The sequence below is a fragment of the Sander lucioperca genome, chromosome 10, assembly GCF_008315115.2.
Source record: "Sander lucioperca isolate FBNREF2018 chromosome 10, SLUC_FBN_1.2, whole genome shotgun sequence".
In the NCBI taxonomy this organism is placed as follows: domain Eukaryota; kingdom Metazoa; phylum Chordata; class Actinopteri; order Perciformes; family Percidae; genus Sander; species Sander lucioperca.
In genome coordinates, this window is record NC_050182.1 from 9,425,250 (window position 1) to 9,439,631 (window position 14,382).

The following is a 14,382-nucleotide window of genomic DNA, read 5'->3' on the forward strand; positions in this document are numbered from 1 at the left end:
TAGATCAACTTTTCTAATTATATCTGAGTCAGCACACATGTAGCCTAGCATCATTTACTCTTCCCTCTTTTGCATCTTTTGTTGGGGAAGTAGCCTCCTTAAATGTGCATATGACAATTATTCACCTCAATGATAAATTCATTAATTTGAATGAATTAATAAACCTCTGGACTGTAATATTCCAGATGTGTTTGAGCAAGATTTCTGCTCATGTTCAAAACTTTGTGCACATTCAAAATATAACTAATCCCATCTGTGTTCTCTGAGATTTGGAGGAGTCGTGACATTTTGAGAAATTAAAGTGATAATAGGCTATTACAAGAATACAGTCACTATATTTCAGAAAATAATCTACCTGCACCATAGTCTGCTGTGCATTAAGTGATTGCTCAGCTGATACGGTAGATCTCAGACCGTCTGATAGACACAGATCCCCGTTTGAGACTGGTCTCTGAATGAGACAAAGTTAATAGTCCAGTCATTTTATGAAAAAAGGAAGGACAAATTGCAACAGAAGCAAACTCAACTGATTTTGTATCCTCAATATGTCCTGAGTAAGGGAAAAAAAGCCCGAAGAATCCCATTAGGGGAAAGTTTCGAAAAAGACCCAAATATAGCTCATTCATACGCCTATTCATTCTTTTTCTCATGTTAATAGGGTAAAAAAAATAACCTTTAGATATCACCATGACAATTACTGAGTTGATTACTTACATCAAGACAAACAAAAAATGTATTACAAGTTTTTTGAAATTGTTTGTTAACATGGGCAAACATGGGATTATTTTTGTGAACCAGTTAAGCAGTGCTAACACTGCATTTGTACTGTATGTGTCAACCTCTAGATATAATATTACATTCACAGCTTCTACATTGTACAACTTAACCAATATTAGTATTGTGTATTATCAGGCCAATAGCAACCACAACAATTTGTAGTTAGCTGGATAATCATTTTTCCTAATAGACCATATAGCTACGTTACTGACCTAACGTTACCTGGGAGAGCATCGTAGCTCTGCTCGGGTCCTGCAGGTCTCTACAGAGAGAAGACAATAATTAATACAGCTCCATTGATTAAGGCCTCACGAAGAATAGCTACATGATTCCCATGGCAAATTAGCTCAGTAACGTAGCCGCTGGCTACAAGTTTTAGATAACGTTAGCAGTTAGCTAACGTTAAATGCTAACTTAAACAGCTTTACTAGCTAGCTAGTAACTTAACACAACGAAACAACAAACATCTAGTAACCATGCTTGCAACGTAGATCACAGATTATATATATATATAATCATTACTTACACTTTATTAATCTTGTAGGAATCCGCCGTGGAGTGGCTTATGTGTCCTCCAGACCAGACTCTGAGTCTCTTAATGTTAGTTTACCTGCACTGAGGCAGAGCTGTCACTCAAACTTTCCCTTAACACTCATTAGCCAATGGGGACGCACAACTCCCTCACATGGTACAACCCATGCAGAGGCTGCGGTGTCAGAATGCGGAACGTGTGTAGCCTACCTTTAGAGAAGATAGACTAACGTGACAAATGTCAACAACAAAAAAATCCTCGACCGGCCCAAAAGTGAAGTGGCCCACCGGGAATTCTCCCGATTCTCCCCATTACCCATCCTGGGCCTGGTTGACCATTCACTCAATTATATTAGATTTCTTTTAGGTAATAGTATAGTAAAAGTAGTAGCATAGAATAGTTGAAGGTATTTTGAAAACCTAAAAGATTTGGAACTTTAGAGAAAATATTTGGCGCTCAGCAGGGCGATCTCTACACAAGGGCTCTTCAACGTTTTTTAAGCCAAGGACCCCTTAACTGAAATTTACTACTGTACATATTGTATAAAATTAAGTTGAATATTAAACTAGGCCTACAATAATGTGTAGTGCGGCCTAAAGCCTTTATACATACCTTTCAGTGCATAGAATACTAAACTATTAAAATATTAATTGTTGGCATCATTTTAATAAATCATTTTTTATGAGGCACAGTGAATCTTTAGGATGAATTGTATCTGTGGGTGACTATCTTAGTGACTACCTTACCTAGAGGCCAGTAAGCCTATCGTCAATGGGGATTTATATTTGCTAATAATATGTGGAAATTATGTTTAGACATTTTCATTTTTGAAAAAAAAACTGGCCCCCCTGCAGTGACTCTGAGGACCCCCTAGGGGTCCCGGACCCCCTGTTGAAGATCTCTGCTCTACACTGAGCGAGTGGTGAAGTACCTGGACACAAGTCGGGGCCTTATCATCCCCGGCTGGGGCACTCGGGCAAGGGTGTCCGATGATAAGACCCAGGTCTAATATTGACAATGTCCAGCTTACACAAAGGTGTATTATGCGACTACTCTTATGTAACCCCCTGGGTTATTTTGCCCTAAAACCCTAGGTTATTTTTTATATTCATATGTGTACAGTTCATTGTGTGATCTAATTAGGGTTGGGTATCGAGACTCAGTACTAAAACGGCACTGGTGCCTTAACGACCGGTATCTACCGGATCGAATAGCAACGCGGATTTCGGTGTCTCATTCCGCTGCCACTGATATGCCTGCGATTCTCTCTGATGTTCCGAAAACGGACGTTAGAGGCAACAGTTCTGCATCGCGGCACATGACGCTAGTCAACACTACACTCGACAGCAGCTAACGTTAGCCTACCGTTAGCTAGCAGCTGGATTAAACACGGTTAAAATGCTGACAGCTAAACAGTGTAAAGTGTGACTGAATTTCACTGTAGAATTTGTTGTTTGTAGATTCCAACAGCGGGACGTTAACAGTCTGCAGCTGCAGTTGGTGAGAGATAAAATTGCAGCGGCTGTTAATTATGAGTTAACGTTACAGTACAGTGTGTTTACTGAAGGAGTCGTGTGTTTTTGAAAAAAAGTCGCCAAGGGGGTCTGAAAAGTTGCTAAATCTAGCGACAAAATCGCTAAGTTGGCAACACTGCACGTGCATAAAGGCTCGATGGTGTTTTTTACCCCCAACTGCTCCTGACCAGGCAATGGCCTAGAGCGGCACTTTGGCAAGGTGGCAAAATGTGGGCCTATAAAAAATGCCAACTGTTTTGTTTGGTCCTCATTTTGTCGCCTCTTGCAGTCTATTGGTAAGGAATGTGTGTCTGTTAATCAAAATCACCAATCAGCGCCCTAATCCCCCGCCCCCCCATCCCGTTTTAACAAGGTCAGAGGTCGGAACACTAACTGTACAGCAGGCTACATGTAAATATATAGCATCGCCAACTGTACACAGACAGGTGATGAGGATATGAAAGATACGACCAAAACTGTCTAGTTGTGAGGACAATAAAAAGAAAAATAGCAAAGGAGCAAGCGCTCCAAAAACAAAATAATTCTTTATTATATTGATCCTGATAGAGAGTAAAAGGAAGATGCTGGCCTTTCCAGAGCCCCGGAGACGGGCGTAGCCACAAGCGTTACCAGGAGTGACACTGACTTTGAGTCCACTAAACATAGAACATTAACGTTGCTACCTGTGCACGGACAAGGTGAGGAGGATATGAAAGAGCCCAGCAAACGGCCAAATACAATAGCGCAAGAACTAATAGACATTTTGACAGAGAGAGGACCATATCAGGTCAGAGGAATTGATTACCCCAGGGATGATGTGCACAGAAAAAAAGCAAGATAGACTAACCTTTTTTTTCTCTAGTGGTTTTAAGTTGTGAAACTGCTGATATTTGCCTTGCTGTGCACTTGTGTGTGTGTGTGTGTGTGTGTGTGTGTGTGTGTGTGTGTGTGTGTGTCCGTGTGTGTGTGTCCACCCACGTATTTTACGCACAAGGTTTTGTTTATATAAAGATTTGCAATATTATTACTGTGGCTATTTATATAAGTTGAAATTTGCTTATTTAGAAAATAGCTGTGCTGTCGTGACACTGCTGTAAAGGTGTTTGTGTTGTTGCTGTTTTTTTGCTTATGACCAGGGCTTAAATTGAGCTGGAACATGTTCCGGCACCTCCGACGTTGGATCCGGACCCTTTTTTATTGGATCCGGCACCTCCTGTGTCACTATGAAAAATGAATCGCCTAAATGAAAAAAATAAACTACTGTTTGTGTAGTGTTCAATGTTGTTATCTGTCTTGTTAGTCTTTATTCCCCATTGGAGTTCCACAAAAATCTTTTTTCGATGTGTTTTGAGGTGAATTTTCAGGGTGGGGGTTAGGGTTAGCAAAAACCGTTTCTGCCGATCAAGAATGTGGAGACCACGGTGGGTTTTTTGGTTAACTTAATTGTCCGATGGATAATTGCTGCTTGTTGCAGTGTATTTTTTATTTCTTTACATTTCGCACCGATGCACTGCACGTTCTGAAATAAAAATAAACATTGCCCTGATGTACACACAGTGTCGTTTAGGCTTTTTTAGTCAGAGTCAGAGAAGCTACGTAGGCAGGTGTAATTTTTTTTTTGGTTCCGTTACCTCCAACCCCCGTTTTGAGTCGCCGGATCCACCCCCCCTCTGTGCTCCGGGATCTCCCACTTTACAAATTAAGCACTGCTTATGACGTATATTGACCTGTAGGGCAGAATAGTGTTACACTTATCTTAGGTCAGTAAGTATGAACAACATTATTCAGGATGTGGTTACGTGATTAAACAGGATGGTCAAACAGAGCACCATAGCTCAGACAGGAAGTCTCAGTTATGGGGAAGTGTCGTATTGTGTGTTTTACAAAGAGGAATTTTATGTTTTTTCTTTTGTCTAGAATGAAGTAAAAATGTGATGTCGTTCATTGCTGAATATTTTATCATAGCTTGGTAACATGCACTTGTTATTGTTTTTTCTTACATAGTCATTGAAAATCAGATCAGAAAGAACAATCAGAATCAAAATTGACTTTATTGTCATTGCACAACATTATAAGTGCTACTCTATGCTGCAAACATAAAACCCACACTGAGAACAGCGGAGAATGTGAAGATGGTAAAAGGGTTAAAACTAGAGCTAGAACATAATTCAGGAAGTTGTAACATGATTGGACAGCATGAGACAGAAGCAGATCTGGCCTCAGTTCATGTTATTCACTTCATCCAACATGAGCAATGAAAAATGTTTTGTTTCATAATTAATGAATTATTAAATCAATGGATATGTCACGGGGCGGAAGTAGATTTTATTTAAGCATGCTTTTACTTGAAGTGCTGTGTTTTTACTATTTGCTGTGTTTTTATATTGCATGCTTTTATTTTGAAATGTGTGGTGTGCTTTTAATGTTGGTTTTACTTCCGCCAGTGAACATTTTAGCAATTAGGATTTAAAGACTTGCACCTGGGAGCCAGAGGTGATTGACTGGTTTTGTTTTTTTTTAGATAAAAAGAGACAGGAGACATGGGAGAGACAAGCATGGGAAGCACATGGAAAATGGAGAACACTGAGAGCGAGGCAGCTGCGGACACGACAGACGGGAACAGAACAGGCAGAGGAACGGACGGAGAGACAGAGGAACAGACGGAAAGACAGAGACCGGAGCCTGGAGCCCAGTGAGAAGAGTATCGGCCCTGGTCAGAAGGAGACCGGAGGATACATCAAAAAAACCTCAAACACCGAACGCTAGCGGCAAACAGTGGGAGGAGGTAAAACTCCTCCCTCCCGCGTAAGTCCCCTTCTAAGACCGGTGTTTGTGAGTAGTATGAAATTGTGGCTCTTTTAAAAGGATGTTTGACTGGCCCTGAGTTCTCTTCACAGGCTATGCCTGAGGGGAAGAACCAACAGTAAAAAAGCTGGTTGCCAGTGGAAATCTGTGGACATTTTAATCTCCGACTCCTCTCTGCTGTGTCATTGTTTTAGTTTTGATTTTAGTTGTTTGTGGTTTTGTTTTTAAAATTCTTTTTAAAGAGGAATTTTAATTGTGTTATGCCTTCTTTTAATAATAAATTGTTATTCCTCAAAACTGGGTTTTATTCACTGGTTTTAAATACACCTTTTTTAATTGCTCTCCCCCGGTACAAAGAACCTGTTTTTAATCTTTTAAGAGGTCCTAGGCCTCAAAGTAAAAACCTAGGTGGCGTTGTCAGCCCTTCTTTACATTTTTATATTCACACGCCCCCGGCTCTTTCTTCTATTTACAGATACATGCACTCCAACACTACATAACAAAGATATTATTTATCCTGTATTTCCTCTCTATTTGTTAATTAGATTAGTAGTTTCAAGAACCCCTAAACTGACATAAATTAGACCAAAGACCCCCCATTTGTTTAGAAATTGTCCCAGAGCCCATCCAATAGGATTTCTTTTTAGATGTTTTATTACAGTAAGTGTATGAAACCCATTGTTAGTTAGCAAAAGGAGGACCCAAATGCAGTAGACCAGTGGGCAGGTGGATTGGACAAAAAGCGAGCTTTAATGTAATAACAAAGCTGGATGCAAAAACAGACAGGTAACAAAAGCAAATCCAGAAAGATAAAAAAAAAAAAAAAAAAAACACTACTGTAGGAGTACACAGCCAAGAACGAACGCAGACAATCTGACACTGAACAAGAGAACACCAAGACTAATAGACATGATGTCCAACGAGGTGTCCATCGTCAGGAATTAATGGACGACAGCGGTCGGACAGTTGCCTCCGCAGAAGTCCATTCATTTCTGACAATGGACGCCTCAAAGGGCATTAACCCGCTTAGGGACCGTTTATGGAATGGACCACCAGAGGAAAATAGGGGAGGGTCATGTCTTTTTATTCTTTGTTGAGGGGAGGGTCAGCCAATTTTTGTATTCATGAGAACAGCAACATTTCAAAGTGGCTTGTTTGGTGTATATTTATCCATGTAGCTCCATGTAGCTCTCTGTGTCGCCCCCCCATCACTAGCAGATGGGTCCCTCCCTGTTTAGTCAGCCAGACAATATGAACTGTAGCTTTAGAGACCGTGGGATTTCCCAAACTGAATAAATCCCACTCACACATATAAAGACAAAACTGCTTTGCTAGCTCCATCGTGTTGTAACTAAGACATCTGATGAAAAAAATATTGTATTCATTAGCATGATTGCCATACTGGTTAGTTAAAAAACATCCAAAACACTGTTTGAAAACATAACGGACCAGACACAAGCTTTTATTTTGAAAAGTCAAAGCTTGCGGACAGCACCAGCCGGGAGTGCATGAGACGGGAGGTCTCAAGGCTGCAGCCATACCCGACTCAAATAACCTTTCGGTCATATATATATATATATATATATATATATATATAAAACGACAGCCTTTTCAAGGCATTTGAGAAGGAAGGAGTGGTAGCATGCAAGCTCCCAAATTGACGCTCGTCTGAGAAATGGAGTTTTGGATAATGTTTAGATTTGGCAACTTTACCTATATGCTAAAATATACAATGACTGAGGAAGCCTAGTGATGAGTCCATAGCAACCAGTGTTGCGTTTGTTATTACCCAGTGTGCTTTGCTGAATGGTCTCAATGTTTTATTGTTTTATTTCATGTGAATACTAGTTTACTAGAGGAGTAACTTAGTATCTGAAGTAATGCAGGAAGTGTGCTTATTGTGTTTCCACAACAATGTTAGTGAGTAAATCTACTGAAATGGCCACCACACCATAACAGAGGAGTGGGATGTGTAAGATGAGAATGCAGAGGTTTAGCCACATATGTCATGGCTGTAAAAAATCAAAGGCTATCTGTATGTCTTTGCCAAGCGCAAACCAGTACAGAAGGCATCAATAAATTGTTAGGGGAGGGTCATCCTTTTTTTCTATATAATTTTGGAGGGTCTTTCAAATGTATTGCTGGTAAAGGGAGGGCCAGGTCTATTTTGACTAAAGATCCCAAAACTCCTCCGGTGGCCCCTGAAATAACGAACAGCCCCTTATACCATGGTCACTTGCCAAATAACATTTAGTTTTAAACCATTAATTTATATTTGGATGTGTTTTTACAATCAATGTCCAAAGTTTTTATCAAACAATAACTCCGGTTCTCTGGTTACACCTGAGAGTTTGACTAATACCTGGAAACAATCATTCCCATCCCATAAGGTTCTTATGCAATGCAAACGTTGTTCACTGCTCCAGAAAATAGGACGGGCCTTAGATACAACTTTCCGGCCTTAGCAACGGGAGATATATATAGTCCGCTCAGCTCATACAACCCTTCCGCTCACACAGCAACGACCCAGAAAGCTAATGCAATGCTATCAAGGTTAAAAGTTAGTAACATTGTGTATGGCTGATAATCAGTGAATATAATTTTACAGCATGTTTAACAAGACAAGCTAGCTATGCAGCCATGTCATTGTCCCCAAATCAACATCAAGACTTTCACAAATAAATGATCCGCCATGTGAACTGTTGGCCGCAGCCTGAAGTAACGATCTGAAAAGCGAAAGTTTTGAGAGGTGATCGCTGTGAAACAGAGTCAGTTCAGAGAGGCAGCGCAGGGTGTATCTTACTTCTTGCAGCTTGAGTCGTAGGCGCCATCCTGTAATGTTCAGAGGACTACACAGTGTTGCGGATTTACATTCTATTTTTATTTTAAAGTAGCGCATTACTTTAAAATGCTAAACAGTTTCACCAGAACTTGTTAGTATGTGTCCTATATCACTTTTTAATGGACACCCTGCATCCAATCAGAATTGAGTATTTATCCAGACCATGGTATAAAATCCAATACCTAATTGCAGCTATACATTTAATCTGATACATGTTTTTTTTAGACACACACACAAACAGTTTTGAAAATTGTGAAGTAGAAGTCATAGTTTGATATTTATAAGCCAGTTAATATTTTCATGCAGAGTATCCAGTAACCTTCTCAAGTATGACTGCAGTGTTTAAACAGATAAAGCTTTCTTTTTGCAGATCCATCTTTTTCTTTTATTACAGCTCACTGATCTCCATCCTACGTTCTGGACAGACATTACACACTGACCGGGAAAAGGATGTGGTTGTTGTGTCCAGTAGCTGAGGGAAGAACATGATGTTTAGATCAAGGCTGATAGATTTTATGATTCAAAGTGTTTAGGAATGTGTCTCTTACCTTACAGTCAGATTACTTCCATCAATCCACTTCCATCTCCCACCTTCAGCTCTCAGGCCAATCCAGTATCCAATGGTTAATGTACTGTACCAGCTGTAATAATTGAGTGCATACTGACAAGACAGAAAAAAGTTATCAGATCTTTGAACACTATACTTAAATAAACACACTGTGATCTACAGACTCACAGAGAATACAGACCTGCAGAAAATACATTTCAATTTTACGTGTCATAAAAATTCCCACAGTTTTCTCTTCACCTGTTCCTCTTGATTATGTACAGTGACGAAATCTGAACTTTCTCTTCTGCATACTTCTCGAGCTTCTTCCCAGGTGTTATGACCAGAAGTAGAAACAGCGTCATGAACCACATAGCAGCTGGTCTGGTTGAGTCTCCAGCCCTCCTGACAGGCTCTACACAGTTGCACTGAAACAACAGAGACCAACCAATAAACAACATTACTGCATTGTGATATTATTATTATTGGATATTCTTGGTATGAATTAATTGGAACTAAACGTACCGTTATTTGTTTTGGGGCAGTAGGCATCAATGCTCCACTGAGCTCGACTGACGTTGAGTTTATTCCAGTTTGTCTCCATGTTTTGTATTTGTTCTGTTAAGTTGTTCCTCTGTGTCACCAGCTGCTGGTTCACTGCAGTCAGGTCTTTGATCTTGCTTTCTAAGACAGTATAGTTTTGTGTCAGGAGATCAAACTGGACAGTCAGATTGTTGCAGTACCTCCCCAAGTTTCCATGTGCAGCCAATAAAGTCAAGTTCAGATGCTGCGTCAGTGTCTCCAGCTGCTGGTTTACTGCAGTCAGCTTGGCGTTGCTTTCAGAATTGACAGAAGTAACTAAAGTGACAGAGAAAGGTGATGGACTTTGAGACTTTTTTTCAAGGCAAGTTGATTGACACACATATTTTATACAAAAAAAAACATAAGGAATTACAGAATGGGTTAACTTGTTTTAAATCTATCTTAAAACAATAGTCAGGTGTTTATATGGGGTTTCTTGCTCTGATCATTCCTCCAGTTCATACTGGAGAATAAGAGATCCCTTTCTAATGTACTTCCAATGTAAGAGGTAGGGGACAAAGTCCACAGTCCTACTTCAGTAAGTGTTAATCTTCCAAAGTCACTGTCTTTTTATTATAAAGTGTCTTCTTTGTGTTTCTATCACTCTGCTGCAGAAATCCTGTCTGGGAAACACAGAGTGAACTTTGTACTAAAAAGGTTGTAACTTTAGATGATACACACTTGATTTCTCTAACTCACACTGCTAAAGCCTCATATTAGCATCAGATCAACTTTGGAATACATCTTTACACATGAGCAGTATGGAGGAGGAAGGATTACACCAAACTGTTTCTATGTACATATGGGCATCTGACAAACTTGACAAAATGTGAACCTGTCCTTTAAATAAGGACTACCAACAACAAGCTAAGACAGTGGTACTCACAGTGGATACGAAGGCCCATGATGACTAACAGTATCAGCCAACACACTGCTATCGGTGGAAAAGACTGAGTGAAGAAGAGAGACCTCTGGTCTGAGAGAGAAATAAGAACTCAGTTGAGTTAATGATGTTGATTCAACAGTCAAAGGGGATTTGAATCCATTTTAAGTACTACAAAAAAAGCTGAGCTTATAAACGTTCACATTTTCAATCTTCATCACTTTTACATTTTTTTAACGTAATGATTGATAAATAGATATCATGATTTATAATATTAAATGTGTGAAATGTACCTGGAGGGGCTGCCACTTTATCCACAGTCCAGGCTGGTGCATCAACATAGTTATATTCTTCTTCAATTTCCTCTGAAAGATGAACATCAAACACAAATGTAGACAACATTGTGGTACATAAACATATAGTAGATAATGTCTTACATGCAGACACATAAACAGAATATTTTAAATTACCAATTTCCCCCTGTGGACTTCTGTTCATCCTGAACAAATGTTTGAAGTCCTGCTGCAGTCCTGGATGAGGGCTGTTAGGGGGCCGTCTGGTCCGCTGTGATGGTCTTTAGTCGACTCCTGCTTTGTCGTTTTTCCAACTTAGCAGGTACAATACAGCAGGACTTCTGTTTCAAGGTTGTGACTGTCGTTTTTTAATCAATTCGGCAGCCAATAAGAATGTGTTGTTGTGAAGGGGAAGTCTAGTCTGCCGTGTCTCTTATGGTAAGACCACAGGGGGAACAAAGTCAGAAAAGTACAGATTCTGGTGGCCTAAAATTAGAGTATGTCAAAACACGTGTTTGATTTTATCATGGTGTGCATAGGGCAACGAGTGAAGGACACAAATGCAGACAATAGAGGCAGAAGGGGCAGTTCAGTGATTTATTCACAAAAGTAAATATACAAAATGTCACAGACATGTAGCACATCCAAACAGTCCAAAGTGAAGTTGTAGGACTATAAAGTCCACAGGGTATCTTTCAACACAGGAACCCTACAAACAGATGTAAAACCTGAAATATATTAAGGCTGCTTTTCTCCTTTCAACCTTCACCAACTAAGTTTACAGATTTCTTCAGCTAAGCCTCTCTTAGTCCCTGTTAACTAGTCTACTTAAAGAAGCTTTATCCTTGTTAACACGTCTTTACTAAATATGATCAATATGTATTTATCAACAAGTTATGTACCACAGTCACTATTGACCATAACATCCAACTACAGAGACCAGAAAATATAATTGGCAGGAGCCACACTAAGCTGGTTTAAGTCCTATTCATCACCTCGATCTCAGTTTGTTCATGTTAACGATGAATCCTCCAGGCATGTAAAAGTTAGCCATGGTGTTCCACAAGGCTCTGTGCTTGGACCATTTCTATTCACCTTATATATTTTTCCTCTAGGCAACATTATTAGGAACATTTTCCATAAACTTTCACTGTCATGCAGATGACACCCAATTATATTTATCAATCAAGCTAGATGAAACCAACCTAAGAAGTGTTTTTTTGCCTGTTGGTGAATGACCTGACATAAAATCCTGGATGACCTACAATTTCTTTAAATTAAACTCAGACAGAAGTTATTAAACTTGGCCCCAAACACCTCCGAAGCTCATTATCTTAAGACACAGCTACTCTAGATGACGTTGACCTGGCCTCCAGCACCACTGTAATCTCTGGGTTATCTTTGATCAGGAAATATCCTTTAACGCTCACATAAAATAAACTTTAAGGGCTGTCTTTTTCCAACATGTGTAACATTGCAAAAATTATAGGCACATCCTTTCTGAAAATAATGCAGAAAAAGTAGTCTATGCATTTATTACTTAGAGCCTGGACAATTGTAATTCCTTATTATCAGGTTGCACCAAAAATACTCTTAAATAAAGATGCTGCCACACATTGTTTTTCTTACAAATTGCTGAGATTAAAGGGACTTAAGTTCAGATTCAATTAATAACGTTAATGGTCCTGATCAAAGAACAACTGCAGAAGACAAAATGCAGATTTGGCTGTTATAGGAGTGTAATATAGTAATAGTATATAAGTGCAGAGGAACAGGTGCTGAGAACACTGTGGGTATGGCCAATGAGGATGTGAACTTTTTGGAAATAGCTGAACCACAGTTTAAAAATACATTTCTATCTCAGAAATGAAATCAAGAAATGCACGTCAACTGAAATACATTTTGAGAATATTAGAAATACCTTTTGATTGAATACTCACAGGATTTCTATTCCCAATGCATTAGAAGTTTAAGAAAATCATATTTCCAGAAAAAAGTAGGCAATTAAAATAGATGTAAAATGGCTTCATCAAATTTTATTAAGGTGATATTTTGAATTGGATAACCAAAAGAACTTCTACATGTTTGTTTGTTTTCGTTTGTTAATTTGTTCCATAAACATAAATACAAACATATATATGGCTAAAAAAAAATGCACCTATATGTGGCGACATTAAAAGCATCAGCCAAATGAAATGTAAATATATATATATATATGTGCAGATAAGTTGTAAAAGTACTTGCCTATACAATTTTACAGTGTGTTGAATATGGATAAATAATGTCCAGAAACATGTACTGTATTGTGTACAAAACCTCTTATTTTAATGTCACCTCACTGGCAAACGTTAACTCCTTCAAAACTTGCCGTATAATTAACATTAAGCTAAAGATTATTATTTATTTTTAGATTTATGAAGATATTGTGAATGTGAAGGTTGAATACTGTGATTATGTCTATTGAGTCAAGCTTTAAAAAATAAAGTAATGGGCCTGTTATTATTTAGGTTCTGTTAATGTTCTTTAATAGGCACTTTTTTTTTTTTTACATTTCTGGTAGCATGTTCTAACAGCTAATTAGTGGGAATGCTGTTCAGCAGCATTCCAACTATTGTTATTCTGTTCTTTATTTATTTATTTTTTTAATTAGTGGGAATGCTGTTCAGCAGCATTCCAACTATTGTTATTAGTGGGAATGCTGTTCAGCAGCATTCCAACTATTGTTATCCTGTTCTTTATTTATTTAGTGGGAATGCTGTTCAGCAGCATTCCAACTATTGTTATCCTGTTCTTTATTTATTAGTGGGAATGCTGTTCAGCAGCATTCCAACTATTGTTATTCTGTTCTTTCTTTATTAGTGGGAATGCTGTTCAACAGCATTCCAACTATTGTTATTCTGTTCTTTATTTATTCTTCTTATATCTTAATCTTCTTATTCCGTACGTTTTTTGGCTCTCTGTAACTTCTGCATACATTCAGCTATTAAAACCATTCAACTTTTAAAATGTTCAGCTCTTTCAGCTAATGATGGGACTTCTTCAACTTTTTTTCTGCTATTTATACTTTTTTAAATATTAAGCTTTTTATGACTTTTTTTTAACATTGAAGTGAATGAGAGCATGCTTCAAATCCTTCAAATCTTCTTCCGCTCCCAAAATTTTCAGCTCCTTCATACTTTCACCTACAGAAGCCAAACAAACTTTAAAATGTTCACAAAATATTCAGGTATTAGGCTATGGCTTTTCAGTTTGATATCTTTTACAGTTTTTGTGAAAAAGCTGTTTAAGTTTAGTGATCATTTCAGGATTTTTCTGCGTTTCTATGGAGTGTGTATTGCGTGTCCTAGAGTGGATGATGTCATCGTTAGAGTGCAGCAGCTTAGGAATAAAATCTTCTTCCCCTCTCTATAAATTGCTCTCACGCCCACAATATCTACTTGTCATACACAATTTATACTTCAAAACGTAGGTATTTTTGTCTAGTTTCAGGAAATGTGCTCAGTTTTGCGATATGCCTTATACTTTTGGCTTGATGAGCTTCCAAATGACAAGAGTTCCACATCTGCCTCCATTCACGGCCATGGTAAATGTCCTCCACATTTCCCAG

General features: G+C 38.6%; 1 protein-coding gene across 1 annotated transcript; it reads right to left on the bottom strand.

The window, feature by feature from the left end:
* Window positions 1–8,176: 8,176 nt before the first annotated feature.
* LOC116063870 (C-type lectin domain family 10 member A-like) lies at window positions 8,177–11,116 on the bottom strand. The gene is made up of 7 exons (XM_031318871.2): window positions 10,953–11,116; window positions 10,776–10,847; window positions 10,486–10,575; window positions 9,543–9,875; window positions 9,279–9,445; window positions 9,019–9,131; window positions 8,177–8,942 (listed from the first exon to the last, which is right to left on the bottom strand). Exons 1-7 carry the CDS (start codon window positions 10,978–10,980, stop codon window positions 8,813–8,815), a joined length of 933 nt encoding a protein of 310 aa, XP_031174731.1. The 5' UTR covers window positions 10,981–11,116; the 3' UTR covers window positions 8,177–8,812.
* Between the last annotated feature and the right edge of the window lie 3,266 nt (window positions 11,117–14,382).